Source organism: Diadema antillarum, unplaced genomic scaffold (genome assembly GCF_040938485.1).
Source record: "Diadema antillarum isolate AM-2024a unplaced genomic scaffold, OU_Dant_1.0 seq00001539_RagTag, whole genome shotgun sequence".
Taxonomy (NCBI): domain Eukaryota; kingdom Metazoa; phylum Echinodermata; class Echinoidea; order Diadematoida; family Diadematidae; genus Diadema; species Diadema antillarum.
The window spans coordinates 114308-129270 of record NW_027272270.1 but is presented as its reverse complement, the minus strand read 5'-3'; the positions used below and the strand labels follow the sequence as shown (position 1 = coordinate 129270).

The following is a 14963-nucleotide window of genomic DNA, read 5'->3' as shown; positions in this document are numbered from 1 at the left end:
GGCTATGTGGAACAAGTCTGCACAGACTTTGCTTGTTTGTGCTAAAAATGAAATGTCAGTGGTTTGAATAGAGGTACTTAGTCTAGCAGGGATCCATGTTGAAACACTGCCGCCACACCAGTATTATCTATTTTGAAGCCTAGGGTGAAATGAGCGAGACAAAGCAGCAAGGTGAATAGAAGGGGACACAGAATTAGAAATTTCTTGTGCAAGCTTTGGAAGGTCCAATCTAATGTTAATCCGATTAACATCTAAGATTCATGTGTGGTGGTCTATAGATTATATTCTCTTGTGATTCCATCAGCCAGTTGGAAATCATCTTATTGCAATACAGTCCAAGGGGTAACAAAGAAATATTCAGATGTAACCGCAAAAGGAAACTTTGTCAATTCTTTTATGCGATTGACTGATGTGCTGTGGGTCAGTTAAGGTCAATTATGCCAATGTAACAACTCCATCCAATAGGATTGAGGAAGTAATCACAGCCTGTAATGCAAATATTTGTTCTTTTCGTTTTTTAGAACAAGCCTTGTGCAAGGTTTCAGGTTGTAAGGACCAACCTTAGTTCTGATGGCGTACATACCATTTGCATGTTTTAGCAAACCAGTCTATTAGAATGTTATGGAATGGCATTATGTGTAGACTGGCCAAATCTCATTGTGAGGAAGAGTGCCTTTGTGCCAGAATATGTGTGTAGAACCATGTATTGAGCCTTTAGCACTTGCATTGCTCATGACTGTACCCACTCTAGGGTCTGTAAACCACTGTTGCCACTGTTGTATATTTATGTGTATGCTTGTGCATGCATGGGATGGGGGTGTGTGGAAATGTGCTTGTCCATGTAGTTGATATCATCCCTGTCTCACCATATTTTCCATTTTAATTTCCAGTAATAGTGCAAAATTAACTGTTTCTTTCTATGAAAAGAGGTTGAGAGTGCAAGAAACCTCTAGTTAATAAATGGTTAATATTTGAAATGCTTGTAGAAGGTAATCATGTTTATGGAAGAACAGGATAATCTCTTTGATTCTGTCAGTATGGTATGATTTGAACACCAGTGTGCAAGAAAATGCTTTGAAATACAGTGAGACTTCAATACATTGTACCGTACCGGTATATCTAGGTGAGATTCCTGTTATAACATGGTAATTTTGCAGGTCCCATTCCTTTTACATGCTTCTGTTATTATCCCTGAATAAAATGAGAAAATTCCATGGTCCCAATCAGCTTGACCTGCCAAGTTTCTGTTACTTGGGCACTCCCTTAACCCATTGAGGGTGAGCCGATTCTCATGTAACATACATTTCCCATAGACATCTGCTGGAGTATACTCAGGACCTAGTCTCTGAAGGGTTAAAGATGAACTACTTCTCCATTGACAAGAGAATTTGTAAACCACCTTGATTTGGGTGCTACATGTATTTGCACCTAATGAGATGCATGTAATACCATACATGAGCATCTCCCTGACTGCTTCTTGGAATTGACCTCATTTCAGTGTTTGAATGCTTTCCGTCCTGCAATAGACACCATGAAAGAAACATAAGTGCATTGGCACAGGTCCTCAGGGCACCTTTGAAGCAGGAAGGAACTCACAGTTTGCATTACATTTTTTTTTTTTTTTAATTCCTGGTACACTATTAAAGTTAATAGTGCTGTATTTGATCAGTGTGATATGACGGAGCTACCTTTTCACCAACTACCGGTACTTCTGATCCAGAAGGAAATACATTGTAGCTCTTTATGAAAGATCCAAGATTTAGTAGAGGGATACTGGCTATACAAGTAACATGAATGTTCTAATATGTCAGAGGGACAGTTACTGCAAGGGTCCTATTACAAACATGATTCAGCTATGGTACTTGTGAAGGCTGGAATATTTTACATTCATATGTGCCCAGCATTTTTTAGAAGAGTGAAATCATGACATAAATTGTACAGTGTACACAATAAATGGCAGGTATTGTATATACATGTACATGTATTACCATGTGTAGCGTATTTATGTGTAGTGTTGTTCGTGTGTGTGTGTGTGTGTGTGTTCCTGATTGTGAAGCATACATGTAGGCCACTGCAAAACATACATAGCCTTATTATGAGAAAAAAAAAAAAGTGTAAAAATATGGCCAGAACATACCAGGCCGAATTTCCATCACTCATTCCCAGAATTTTGAGCTGGTACAGCTTGCATGGTATAATACAACTGTACATAACTTCCTTGTTCCAATACACTGTAGAATGTACTCATCATGACACAGTGATACAAATTTTCAGGAGTATCAATTACTGGTCTTGGAAAGAAATGAATCACTTTTTTATTGGCCTTGCCACAGAATGTCACAGAAAATTTGTTGATTAAGAGACACAAGTACAGTTTGAATGCAGCACCCATTACTGCAACATTGAATTTAACTCTCTCTTCTTCTTTTTTTTTTTTTAAAGTTTACACGAAATCGCAGACAAAACAATAATTATAAGTATTATTAATTAATTACAAAATTATATTATAGAAATTATCGCAGACATATTGAAGTGATCATGTCCACGGCAGAGAAACCTCTTGGCTGAGATTGAAAGTTCCATTGAGTTCTCATTGTTACAAGCAAGTCATGCACAAATTTCTGGACACAGTAAATGTGATTAATATACACTGGCACATGGGATGAGGCACGCTTCCAAACATCACACATGCCCATGTGCAGTTCCATTTCCTCTTTGTCGTGGAGACCTGGCAGAAAAGGGAAGATACAGTGGACTCCATTATAACGAACACGGCTATAACAAAATTCCGGTTACAACGAAGTCAAAATTTAGGCTCCAACATTATGAGCTCTATGTTCTTTATTGTTTGTTTGTTCGGTTATAACGAAATTTTGATGTAACGAAAGAAAACTACCAAACCCGAGCACTTCGTTAAAGCGGGAGTCCACTGTATGTGGCAATTGTACAAGGTGAAAACATGGCTTGGTAAATACAATGTATACTGTATACGCTATATATTTCGCAGGGGTTTTATTTTCGCGAATTTCGCGAGTCTGGAGCTATTCGCGAAATTAACAACACATGAAAATATTACCTTCTAAAATGAATCCCTTGCCTTGATGATACGAACATTTCAGTACTAGTATACCATGTCATGACTTACCGAACAGACCATGCTGGCTAAGCTTGTTTACGTACATATAGCACGTCCACGTCTACTTACGAATACTGTAGAGAGCCAATCCATTATCGCAAGGGGACCACTCGTCAGAAATCTAGCGCGATGGACTTAACCACTTCAAAAATGTTGAATTCTAACTTACTAGTTTGCAGAGTTTGGTAAAGTATTTTTCATGCAGTGTACAACTAGACTAGTATCATTCTTATTTGCTAGTAAGTTGAAAATTCACACTTTCTTTGCCACTTCATATTTTCTCTGGTTCCCCAATCGTGAATTTAACCACTCGCGAGAATGTGTGACAGCGGCAATTCGCGAAAATTTATGTACGCGAAAATTATAGCGTATACAGTATCCCATCTGCAGGAAAGGGAAAGCTGTACCCCTGTAGGATTGTATATGTACAATTGTATGGAGATGCACACAAACACGGCCCATCTTGCACAGTCACACCAACCTCACACCACCATCAGACCTGTCACAAAATAGTGGAGCTCAACCAGCTCGCCCCCAAACAGCAAGAAAACCTCGGCACCCAGATTCTCGGAGATGAGTTACGATTTTCCACTAACAGTGCCACTGCCGTGTTCAAAACGGGGACAAGTAAGTTTTCATATTTTTTTAAATATGTTCTTATTATTAAACTAAAAGTGAATCGTATCTTAGAATTCGAAATTGTGATTACACTTGTACTGTACTGCCTGCAAGCAAACTCAATATCGAGGTAGGATCTCCGTTGCGTGAATATTTTGATATCTCACAGAAGCCTATTCTCATGAAAAATGTTGGAAATGAGACGTTAATTCAGAACTTAGCAGCAAAGGTCCAACATAAACATCTGCCTGCCAGGAGAGTACATAGGAGCTGCTATGTATGTGCTTGGAGTCATGTACACAAGTCGATGTAAGAAAGATGTAACTGCACTTGTTGAAAAAAAAGATAAATGCTCATAGTAATGATGTAATGACAATTTTTATACCGCACATAAGATATGATACATTATCCCTTTGCTGTAATACGTGTAGAAGTATAGAAAGTAATAGAACAATCAAGAATATGTGTCATATCCATACCCATTATCTTATTTCTGGGCCAATTAGAAGCAAAGTCGTGGAGGACAAAATGGTACATAGTAGACAACTTATGTTACTAGTTTTTCTCCTTCATCTTGCCTATTGTACTGGGATCACCTCAATCGACCAAATAGAATAGAACACATGATCACATGATCTCACTAGACTGCAGAGAAAATGAACAATGTATCATCTCTTCAAATGCATCTACAGAAACCTGCATTCTTTGTCTTCATGATGGGGGAATATCATGTGAGTGCACTGTGCCTTATTCAGCAAACATTTCTCTCTACAATGGTTCTACTAGAGGACAATGTAAGAAAGAGGTAGGGAGGGGATGACACTGAAGCAATGGTCGAATGAGACAGTAAGCACTCCACGTGCAGGCAATCTTACAACATAACACATACAAGCTGCCAAAACCTTCTTAATGACCAGTATCAGGCAGCCATGCGCACATCTACAAGAGCTATCATTTGACCACCTGACGCACTAGTATTTGACAACCTGCGAATCACGAGGAATGAGAAGAGCTATACCGCTTGGGCTGACAGGGGCCCAGCGGCCCAGCACACCTACTAGCAGTGGGTTCAGATAGTAGTACAGCCAAATAATGAATAGTGATCTCACACTGGACGAGGGCTATAAAGGTAATCTTGACTGCTGACCATCACCAGCTTGGCTGCCTGTGTGTGTAAGTTTGGATGACCTTTCGTCAATTCAAATATCATAACCTGAAAAATGCAAAATGCCATTCTAGCACATATGCCACAGACAAGTTGATAAGTTGAAATTAGTCTTGTTTTACATTTTAGGGCATTCTATGGATTTCATATACAAATTATGACATACAGTCAACTCTGCATCAGTTGATCTTGAGGGTACTGAAGAAAATGTGTCCACTTAATTAAGCAATATTCGACTTCTGCGTGTAGAGAGAAATAACACACAAAAGCCTTTGCACGTAAGTTGGGACTTTTTATTTTCGTCAACTTTGCGATTATTCTACATTTTAGGTCTCGACTTCCTTGGAGTTTACTGTAGGCCTCTGGTAGGTAATACAGCAAAGAGAGAGAAAAAACAAACAAACAAACAAATGAGATGCCAGCAAGGTGGACAAAACACAATTCAAAACCATACAGTATAAAGTTTGTGAGATGCAACATCACAACTTCTACTGTGACATTTGTGTCTATACACAAATCATGTGGATCTTTAATAATCAATGCCTATACTGTACATTCATCAATCAACAAAACTAGATGGATGTTCATCCTTTTCTTCACTCTCTTTGTACGGTAAGAATGTCAAATGACTGACATGACATCAACATCAGCAGGCAGGAATGGAAACATGTATAAGAAGCTCTCTACGAGTGAATTTCATGTGAGATACCCATCTGCTTAAAAAAGGTGAGGGATCTTCTGTAAATAATTACAATTCCTAACCAATGTACAAGCTACATGCATACAATGAAGTGACAGGAGAAATGATACAACACTGGCCTAGCTGGTCCTATGAGGATGAACCGCTGCCTTTCTTCTGCTTCTTCTTTTCTGCCTCTTCCTCTTTCTCCTTCTCGATCTCCGCTACGTACTTCTCAACTTCTGAGACTTCGTACATCTGGGGAAGAAAATTACGGTAGACAGAGTATGAAAGGTAATTGCTTGAAGTATACCATCTATGGATGATTACAAATAGGCCTACATCATAGAATACTGAAGCGTGATGTCATAGCCATCCATTGCCATGGAATCCAATTCTACACAACTTCACGTAACCCATACATCTGTGAATACAACGGTTGCTAACCATGTTTGGAACAAAAGACTGTGACATCATCACTTCAGTACTTTATAGCTGGCTACTTTTTGTTGTTGTTGTTGTTGTTGTTGTTGTTGGGATTTAATGCATAATACACCACACCAATCATTAGGAGGTACTGTAACTACAGCGTCTGTAGCAAGATGTTATGCCATGATACTTGAATTACTTCACAGTTACATCTGTGTATGAGGCAATAATTGCAGCGCAGTCGTCTTGCTTCACGACGATTCAAACAACCACCTTCTACTTCATCCTTTGCACTGCCATTCTATCACTACTCAACTCTGTGTATTATGACTCATATGATTTGCCATGGACAAGATGTTAGATGTATAATTACAACCACCATCCAACCACATGTCCATCATAACACCTTCAAACTAAAGCAAGGACCAAGTTATTTTATCTCATGCACATTTGTTAATACTGTTTCTGATGACATGACCTCATGAATGATTTATGACACAGTACAGTCAAACCCGTCTATAGCGACCACCGTCTATAGTGGCCACCTGCCATACAATGCGACCACTCAACACAATTTCCCCCAAGAGAAAAGCCATGTTAACGACCCTGTCTATAGCGGCCACCTGTCTACCACACCCACTTTTTTCATCCCCCTTGAGTGGCTCCTATGGACAAGTTTTACTGTACTAATGCTTTTTTATTTTGTGACTACCCTTTTCATCATACAACCCTGATAACTGACCTTGAGAGGCTCGCCTCTCCTCATGACGGCCAGCTCGATGTTCTTTGCTCCAGACTGGACCACCTCCAGCAGGGCTCGAACCGCCAGCTTGACTGTCTCTCTCTCAGATTGGACAATCTCATCCGAGTAATGCTTCTCAAGGAACTCCCGAACTGTTTTAGCACTGCGTCCGATGGCATTGGCCTGACAACAAAAAGAACATAACGAATACTTTTTGGACGTGTCATGGCAGCTACAAACCAACAACTTTACCTCCTGTGAATTTTGAGGTGTAGACTGGAACTGACATCGCAGACTCCTAGTAAAAATATAACTTATGATACACCTTTGTTGCACACCTCTATCATAAGCAGGGTTCGAAATTGGCGATGGTCCGCTGGCCATTGGCCACCCAAAATCATGTCGGACTAGCTAAAAATCATAAAATTCTGAAGTAACTAGTCCGTCTGGCTAGCCAAAATATTGCTTCAGTGTCAAAATTGATTCTAAGTAGTCCGCCTGGCTAGTTTAAAAAAAAGTTAAGTGCGACCCCTGATAAGGCAATGAGGGGGATTTATGATTGAGGACATGTAATGGTAAAATCCCTGTGCAGTATAAAAACATTAAGTATACACTTCAGAAAGAAAAACAGACATGATTTTTGGTACATTACAATGGGATAGGTCAACAGTTGTTGTTGTTTTTTCATTTCTCTGAATGCATCTTTTATTAATTCATCAACACAATTGCAAGTGTAAAACATGCATTTGTGGAGACACATCCCTGTGTACATGTGACTGGCACTGAATTTCACTTACAAGATTGTGATTGATACTTAAAACCATGAATAGCATGAAAACAATGTAGCCCTCAATATCATGAGGTCTGTAAGTCCGATCAGCTCCTTCAACATCATTCAGGTATTTGATCAACACTTTTAGCATCACAAGGTTTTGTGTAACGTTAGCCCAGCCTGTGTTAGCCTCTTTCACTGAATGCAGCTATAAATCTTACAGTTTTAAATAAATTTAGAGAAACTGATTGCATAATCATGGAAGCTGAAATACATGGTTGCATGATACAGGAATGACATAAACCAGGTTAAGGGGCAAATGGGTCAACCCATTACCTTCCACGAATGGTAGGTGCCAGCAGGATCTGTCTGGTACAGCCTCGGTGAGCCATCATAGTCAAACCCCACAATCAAGGTGGAGAGACCAAATGGCCGACGACCGTTGCTCTGTGTGTAACGCTGAAATGAGGGAGAGGAAAAGAAAAATTGTCCAGTTGTGCAATTCTACCAGGAGTTCAATCCCTTTACAGGTACAATATAAAATCACTAACAGATGCCGTGACTGGCCCGCCACGGAGCTCACAAACTGAGACAAATACATTTTAACATAACTGTCAAAAACATTAAAAAACAATAACAAAGCACATAAACATGTGTATCAATGTAGCAAGTTCATACAGGTATAATACTCTAAATGTGTACAGTTTAATCAACTATACAGTATAATGAATACACTTTGTACAAGTGTATGTCTTAAATTCTGTTTTGAGATACACATGCAGTAAGAATACATCTAAAAGAAATGCAAACAAATTGCTCATTATTCTAGATCATATCAATGAAAGAGGTTTCACTGGACCATAGACTAGGCAGAACAATAAAAACAAGGAAAAGTAGAAATTACGCGGTGCGTAATATATGTCCCCGCCGGAAGTAGCATTTTGTAGCAAAATGTGCAATATAGGTAAAAAATCAAGGTCAAAGGTCAAAATTCTGTGTAAAAGTTTTGAAGCCCTCACCTAGTGCCATCACATAAAGGAAACGGAATCGAAATCAGGTTAGAAATGGCGAAGGAGTAGCATTTTATAGCCAATGTACAATACAGGTGAAAAATCAAGGTCAAAGGTCAAAATTCTGTGTAAAGTTTTGAAGCCCTCACCTAGTGCCATCACATAAAGCAAACGGAATCGAAATCGGGTTAGAAATGGCGAAGGAGTAGCATTTTGTAGCCAATGTACAATACAGGTCAAAAATCAAGGTCAAAGGTCAAAGAAGACAAAGGTCAAAATTCTGTGTAGAAGTTTTGAAGCCCTCACCTAGTGCCATCACATAAAGCAAACGGAATCGAAATCGGGTTAGAAATGGCGAAGGAGTAGCATTTTGTAGCAAAATGTACAATATAGGTCAAAAATCAAGGTCAAAGGTCAAAGAAGGCAAAGGTCAAAATTTTGTGTAGAAGTTTTGAAGCCCTCACCTAGTACCATCACATAAAGCAAACGGAATCGAAATCGGGTTAGAAATGGCGAAGGAGTAGCATTTTGTAGCAAAATGTACAATATAGGTCAAAAATCAAGGTCAAAGGTCAAAGAAGGCAAAGGTCAAAATTTTGTGTAGAAGTTTTGAAGCCCTCACCTAGTGCCATCACATAAAGCAAACGGAATCGAAATCGGGTTAGAAATGGCGAAGGAGTAGCATTTTGTAGCAAAATGTACAATATAGGTCAAAAATCAAGGTCAAAGGTCAAAGAAGTCAAAGGTCAAAATTCTGTGTAGAAGTTTTGAAGCCCTCACCTAGTGCCATCATATAAAGCAAACGGAATCGAAATCGGGTTAGAAATGGCGAAGGAGTAGCATTTTGTAGCAAAATGTACAATATAGGTCAAAGGTCAAGGTCAAAGGTCACGACTGAAATTCTGTGTGGAAGTTTCAAAGCTCCAATGTAGTGCCATCATATAAAGCAAACAGAATCAAAATTGGCTCATAAATGACAGAGAAGTAGCAAATTGAAGATTTTGATCACACACGGACGCACACACGGACACACGGACACACGGACGGACGGACGGACAGACGGACGGACACACGGACACACACACGTACGGAGCCCGTTTCATAGTCCCCTGCTCGAACTCGTTCGGCGGGGACAATGAGAGCTCTTTATGACTACTTGGTATGTGAAACACATATTGTGTGCGTGTCTTACCTGTTTAAGTTGGGCCATAAATCTTGTGATGTACTCTACTGTGACAGGGTCCTCCACGGTTAGTTTATGACTCTGACATTCGATGCGAGCCCTGTTGATCAGGATTCGAGCATCGGCTGTTAAACCTACAGGGTAAAGAATCAGAATTCAGTCAGAACATGGTGTGATCAATGAAAGTGGGATACGTTTGCCTTTACTACCATGGTTCTTTACACATTTACATGAGTCCCACAACGCTTTATAGCTGTTAGAAGAATTAATGACTAAAATAAAGATAAATCTATCAATCAATCACTCATTCAATTTGTGCAATGGCAAAAAAAAAAAAGAAAAAGAAAAGAAAAAGAGAGGCATTTCATCAAAGATACATGTAGTCAACTGAAATTGTACCTCAACAACAGTGTGTATTACATAACGTTCCATATTCTATTATGTGGCACTGAAAGGCTTCAACATGAAGGCTATTACCTCTAACATTCTTTGATGTTATCTTCTGAAAACAGTCAAGGGCAAATGCATTCTTCTTAAAATATCATTTTCTCCTTGCATTTCCAACATGCAATTTAGTCTTTTGGTTGTGCCCCTGCCCTCCTGCAAGCAGTTGGTGATGGGTTCATGTCTCACTGCATAATTTTCAGCACTCTTTGAATTAGTAGATCAAGCATCTAAGGGTGCGTTCGAGCGCTCTCCTAAAGCGAACTGTACCGTACCGTACCCGCGCCAGAGGAGTGCCCGAACGCTCCTAAAGTGTACCGTACAATACTGTACCGAGCCAAAAGTGGACCACTTCCCGATGTGCTCCAAAAGCGTACCAAAGCGTACCAAAAGTTCGTTGTAAAGCATGCGCGTATCATGCGCATACGTCACAATGGAAAGACATCATTTTCTTTGTTCGGGACAGCTGTAAGTTGTTCAAGCGCTAGGTGGATGACATTCTTGCTACAAAAATGCCTGACCTTTTATAAAAACAACTCGTGAGGTATGCTTTCTCGACAGAGCACTTGAACCCTCCAAAACTGGCACAGTTCGGTACGGTAAGCTTTGGTTCAGTTCCCTTTGGTTCGCTTTAGAGCGCTTGAACGCATCCTAATTCTGTACATCATTGGAAAATACAACAAAACTTGAATAATGTGAACTTGTAACTTTTGCTGCAACTCATTTCCATGCAATTACATTTTGTATACTCCTGCAAAGGTACACATAATTTACCTGCAAAGGCCATACAGACATGGTCATCAAGGACACAGATCTTCCTAACCGTCCTCTCCTCTTGAAGCTTGGCTACAGACTTCTTCTCCACGCCGAGGACAACCAGGTCATTTCCTCGCACACCAACCTGAAATCATCAGAAGAAAAATGTTCAGAGTGAATAACGCAAGGAAGGGAGAAGGGGGAGGAGATGATGGGAATGACTCATAAGCTTAGTGTCTCACATACAGTGCATTTCTCTGGCCACATTTAACCCACAAAATAAGAAACCGTTAATATTTGTGCACCTTGAGTAAATGTTCATGGAGATGTAGGCTTTATTGGCTAAGCTGTATGATTTCAAGTAATATTTTCATTGATATGTGATACTGCAAGATTTATAGCTCTACAGACCCAAGCCATCCCATTTTGAAATTATTTCCAGGTCATGATACTAGTCTAATCAACACCACTGGTATGGTGATATTTGGCACTCGCGCGCATGTCCATTACTTTGCCCACATATGACTTGCCAGAAATTCTGCTCAAGCGTTGCACAGTGAGCTATATAGCTATAACAAGGTGGATTGACATCCTTTTTGTCATAATGAAATCCAGTCGCATCACTCCAGCATTGGTTTTTCTGTACTGGTAATAGAGCTGGTGTAGGATCTATAGGGTAACATCCCCAGTATTCGGTCACTTAAGCTTTTTTGTAATATTTTTCAAACTAAAATAATACATACAATACATCATATCTACAGCAATGTAAGTGAAATATATCAAATTTCTTTAATCTCAATTTTCATTTTGTGAAATATCGCACAGAATTTCACAAAATCGCAAAATATATCACCTTGAAAATTCCCCAGTATACGGTAACTGCAACCAGTATTCAGTCACGCGATATGCGTGTTCAAAGTCAATGCGTGTTCAAGGCAGCTGAAAAATGCGCGCGCGCTACCTTGTTGGCGCAAAATTGCATCGGGGACGTTGCGGTGCCCGTTGGTGACCGAATACTGGGGACTCGACACTTGCATTCAACCCTTGTACATTGAGACACTGTATCGGCACGTACTGAAATTTTGTTTTTCTTTTGCGTTTTTGAGGATACCATCACACTCCAAGCTTGCGATAAGCAAAAAATCCCGTGAGAGAACGGCCTATTTCTCGATTTTTAGCACTTTTTCGGTGACCCATACTCTTAAAACTGGGCCTCATCCACGCACGCTTTAAGAAAGTAGCGCCGATTCTGCACTTTTGACGGTAAAATTTGGGACTTTGGATGGATTTTTGGAGGGGGCTAATGCTAAGGGTGTTTCCTGTTGTGAATGAGTGTGTAAGTATGTGAATTGATGTGATTTGCGTGTGTTGTGACAGTTGAACTTACTGGCTGGTAACTAGTGATAAGTGACCGAAAACCGGTAGCTGACCGAATACTGGTGCTCTTAACCTATGTGCCAAAAGGCAAAACTTACCATAGCTGGCAATGGATTTGTGGGTGGGCAGGTATTAATTTGTTCGTCAAACTTCATTTTTCTCGTGGTGTTGACTACTTTTCTCATAGTGTAAACCCCATGTGCCACATTACTCTGAGACAACATTCAACAGCATAGTCATGCTTTGGGGAAACGTTCTGCTTTTCAATTGTATGTAAAGTCAAAATAAAAAGATTTTTGTTAATTACACTCTAATAGTTAGAGTAAAATATCCCGTTTGCGGCAGTTTAAGCATTGTTAAGGGTTTTTCCAACTTGTAAACAAATCAGGCAAATTATTTTCAACCATTTCATATATCATAGACAAGATTATTCATTAACGCAATTGTTTTCAAAAAAGAAATTTACCATTGACCAATGCAGTTTTCATGATTTACCAGGGCAAAACCCGGCACAATTTTCGCCGATAAGGGCGGTATGCGACGTAGTATTTCTGCTTGCGGCACGATGTACAATCCCTATGCAATACGCGCGTGCTCCGCGATCTTTAGCTGAACGCCTTCACATGTCTCGCGAACATTGCGTAAGCGCCAATTCCCATTGCGAAAACACGTGAAAATAGCGGGCGCACATGCATTGGCTGCAAACAAGATCGCAATTCTGGTGGTGTTGTTGATGTCTTTCTCGTGTTTTTCCCAATTTGTTCGATGGTAACATCCACTTTCCGAACAAAAATGGCGGCCCACATTGGCTCGCAAAAGTTCTATTTTATGTGAGGATATGTTTTCAAAATCCATGAGCATTAGGAAAACGACAAAATACAGTAAAAAATCAAGTTTCTTGGACCATTATTTCTTAATTGTTATGTTAAGAAGTACCAAAAATTTTATTTTGGAAGCGATATGTTGTCATTTAGGTGAGAAAATTTCACTTTCGTCAGAGATCATGCCCATTTTATCGGTTGGTTTTTGTTGATTGCTAGTGTGTTAGTATATATGTAGTGTGCATGTAACAGTGCAATGCTGTGTTTAGCGGCATATTACCGTGTATGTTATACCTGCTGCGAACGGCTGCACGGCCGCTTATTGCCGCAGCTCAGTTACTCTATACAGTACAGTACAGGCAGTGTCCTCGCGGAATTGGCTGAAGCGCGAGAAGTGCATGAAATGTGCATGAATATGCCTCCTCCGTGTGGGATCCATCAACTGCAAGGAATATCAGCAAGATTGAGATGATCCAGCAGAGGGCAGCCAGATACACTCTAAACCGATATCGGAATACATCAAGTGTATCATCAATGCTGCAGGAGCTGGGATGGACATCACTACAACAGAGACGTGAACATCTGCGTCTTGTGATGTTCTACAAGATCCACACCCAGCTTGTACCATTCAACTGTGAGGCTTTCATCACCAAATCCACCAAACCATCCAGAGGTGTGAACACCCAAGGCTACCAGGACCACATCCCTCAATCCCGGACACAACAGCACCAAAACTTGTTCTTTCATAGAACTGTTAGATCCTGGAATGCCCTCCCTGACGATGTTGTGACGGCCTCTTCAGTTAACGCCTTTCGTCTCCTGCTGACGGAAGGCAGCAACACTGCCAACAGCTAGAATCGAGGCAGTTTTTACTTGCGCCCTGTAAATTATTGGCACATGCACCTTACCCCTATGACACACACTATCACCAAGTTCTGCAAGAATCTTCAAGGTTGAAGGAAGCAGACTACTGACAAGAAGAAGAAGAAGAAGAATGTATCACAGTTGGCCTCCCTTCCGCTATTTGCTCAGATACCAATATCATTAAGGTATTTAAGACTATTTTATTTACATATCATCAAATTCAGAGCCTCAGAGAGACTTCAGACTGATTCACAGAGTAAAACTAAAAAGTTAGACAGTTGTTGAGTTGTAAATTGCAAACTCATAAACCCTACAAGACTTTACTCGCATGGGACTACGTTATCTTCACCACGGCTTGCGAACATGGAAAGGTTTCAGTGGACTTGAACACGCGTTACTCACCGCAGTTGAGCCTTTTTTAACTGCTTCTTGTGCATATTCAACTTGGAATAAATGCCCATCTGGAGAGAAAACAGTGATGGCTCTGTCGTACCTGGAACTCATTTTTGGGAGTAAAATGTAGCCTTCAGACAGTCTTCAGATTTTATTCATTGGCACACTACACACGCTGACTTGCAATTTCTATCAAAGGCGCCCTCTCTCGATGCGTTCTGTCTCTAAGGACCATAAAAATCACTGATGAAAGGGAAGAGATCAATTTATTGTTCACTGATCGATGATTATTAATTAGCTAGATCTAATTTCCATTACGAGTATGCCATGCGTGTCTGGATGTGTAACACCAATTAATGTATTAGTACAACAGTAATCAGTGTTGTCAGACAGAAGTACCTAAAGTGATGTGAAAATCAACATCAGACAGAAAAGTGAAGCGCTGCAGAAATTTTAACCATTTGTGAGTACATTAATTTGCCAAGTCTTTCAATTAAAAAAGCAAACAAACAAACAAAAAACACTAAAACTGAGGAGGTTGCCAGATAAAATTAATTTTCTACATGGATATTGC

At 40.0% G+C, this 14963-nt stretch overlaps 1 protein-coding gene across 1 annotated transcript; it reads right to left on the bottom strand.

Moving 5' to 3' along the window:
* Positions 1-5473: 5473 nt before the first annotated feature.
* LOC139710550 (proteasome subunit alpha type-7-like) lies at positions 5474-14547 on the bottom strand. Its single transcript, XM_071622484.1, has 6 exons — positions 14399-14547; positions 10953-11079; positions 9744-9868; positions 7878-8000; positions 6770-6952; positions 5474-5856 (listed from the first exon to the last, which is right to left on the bottom strand). Exons 1-6 carry the CDS (start codon positions 14498-14500, stop codon positions 5749-5751), a joined length of 768 nt encoding a protein of 255 aa, XP_071478585.1. The 5' UTR covers positions 14501-14547; the 3' UTR covers positions 5474-5748.
* Between the last annotated feature and the right edge of the window lie 416 nt (positions 14548-14963).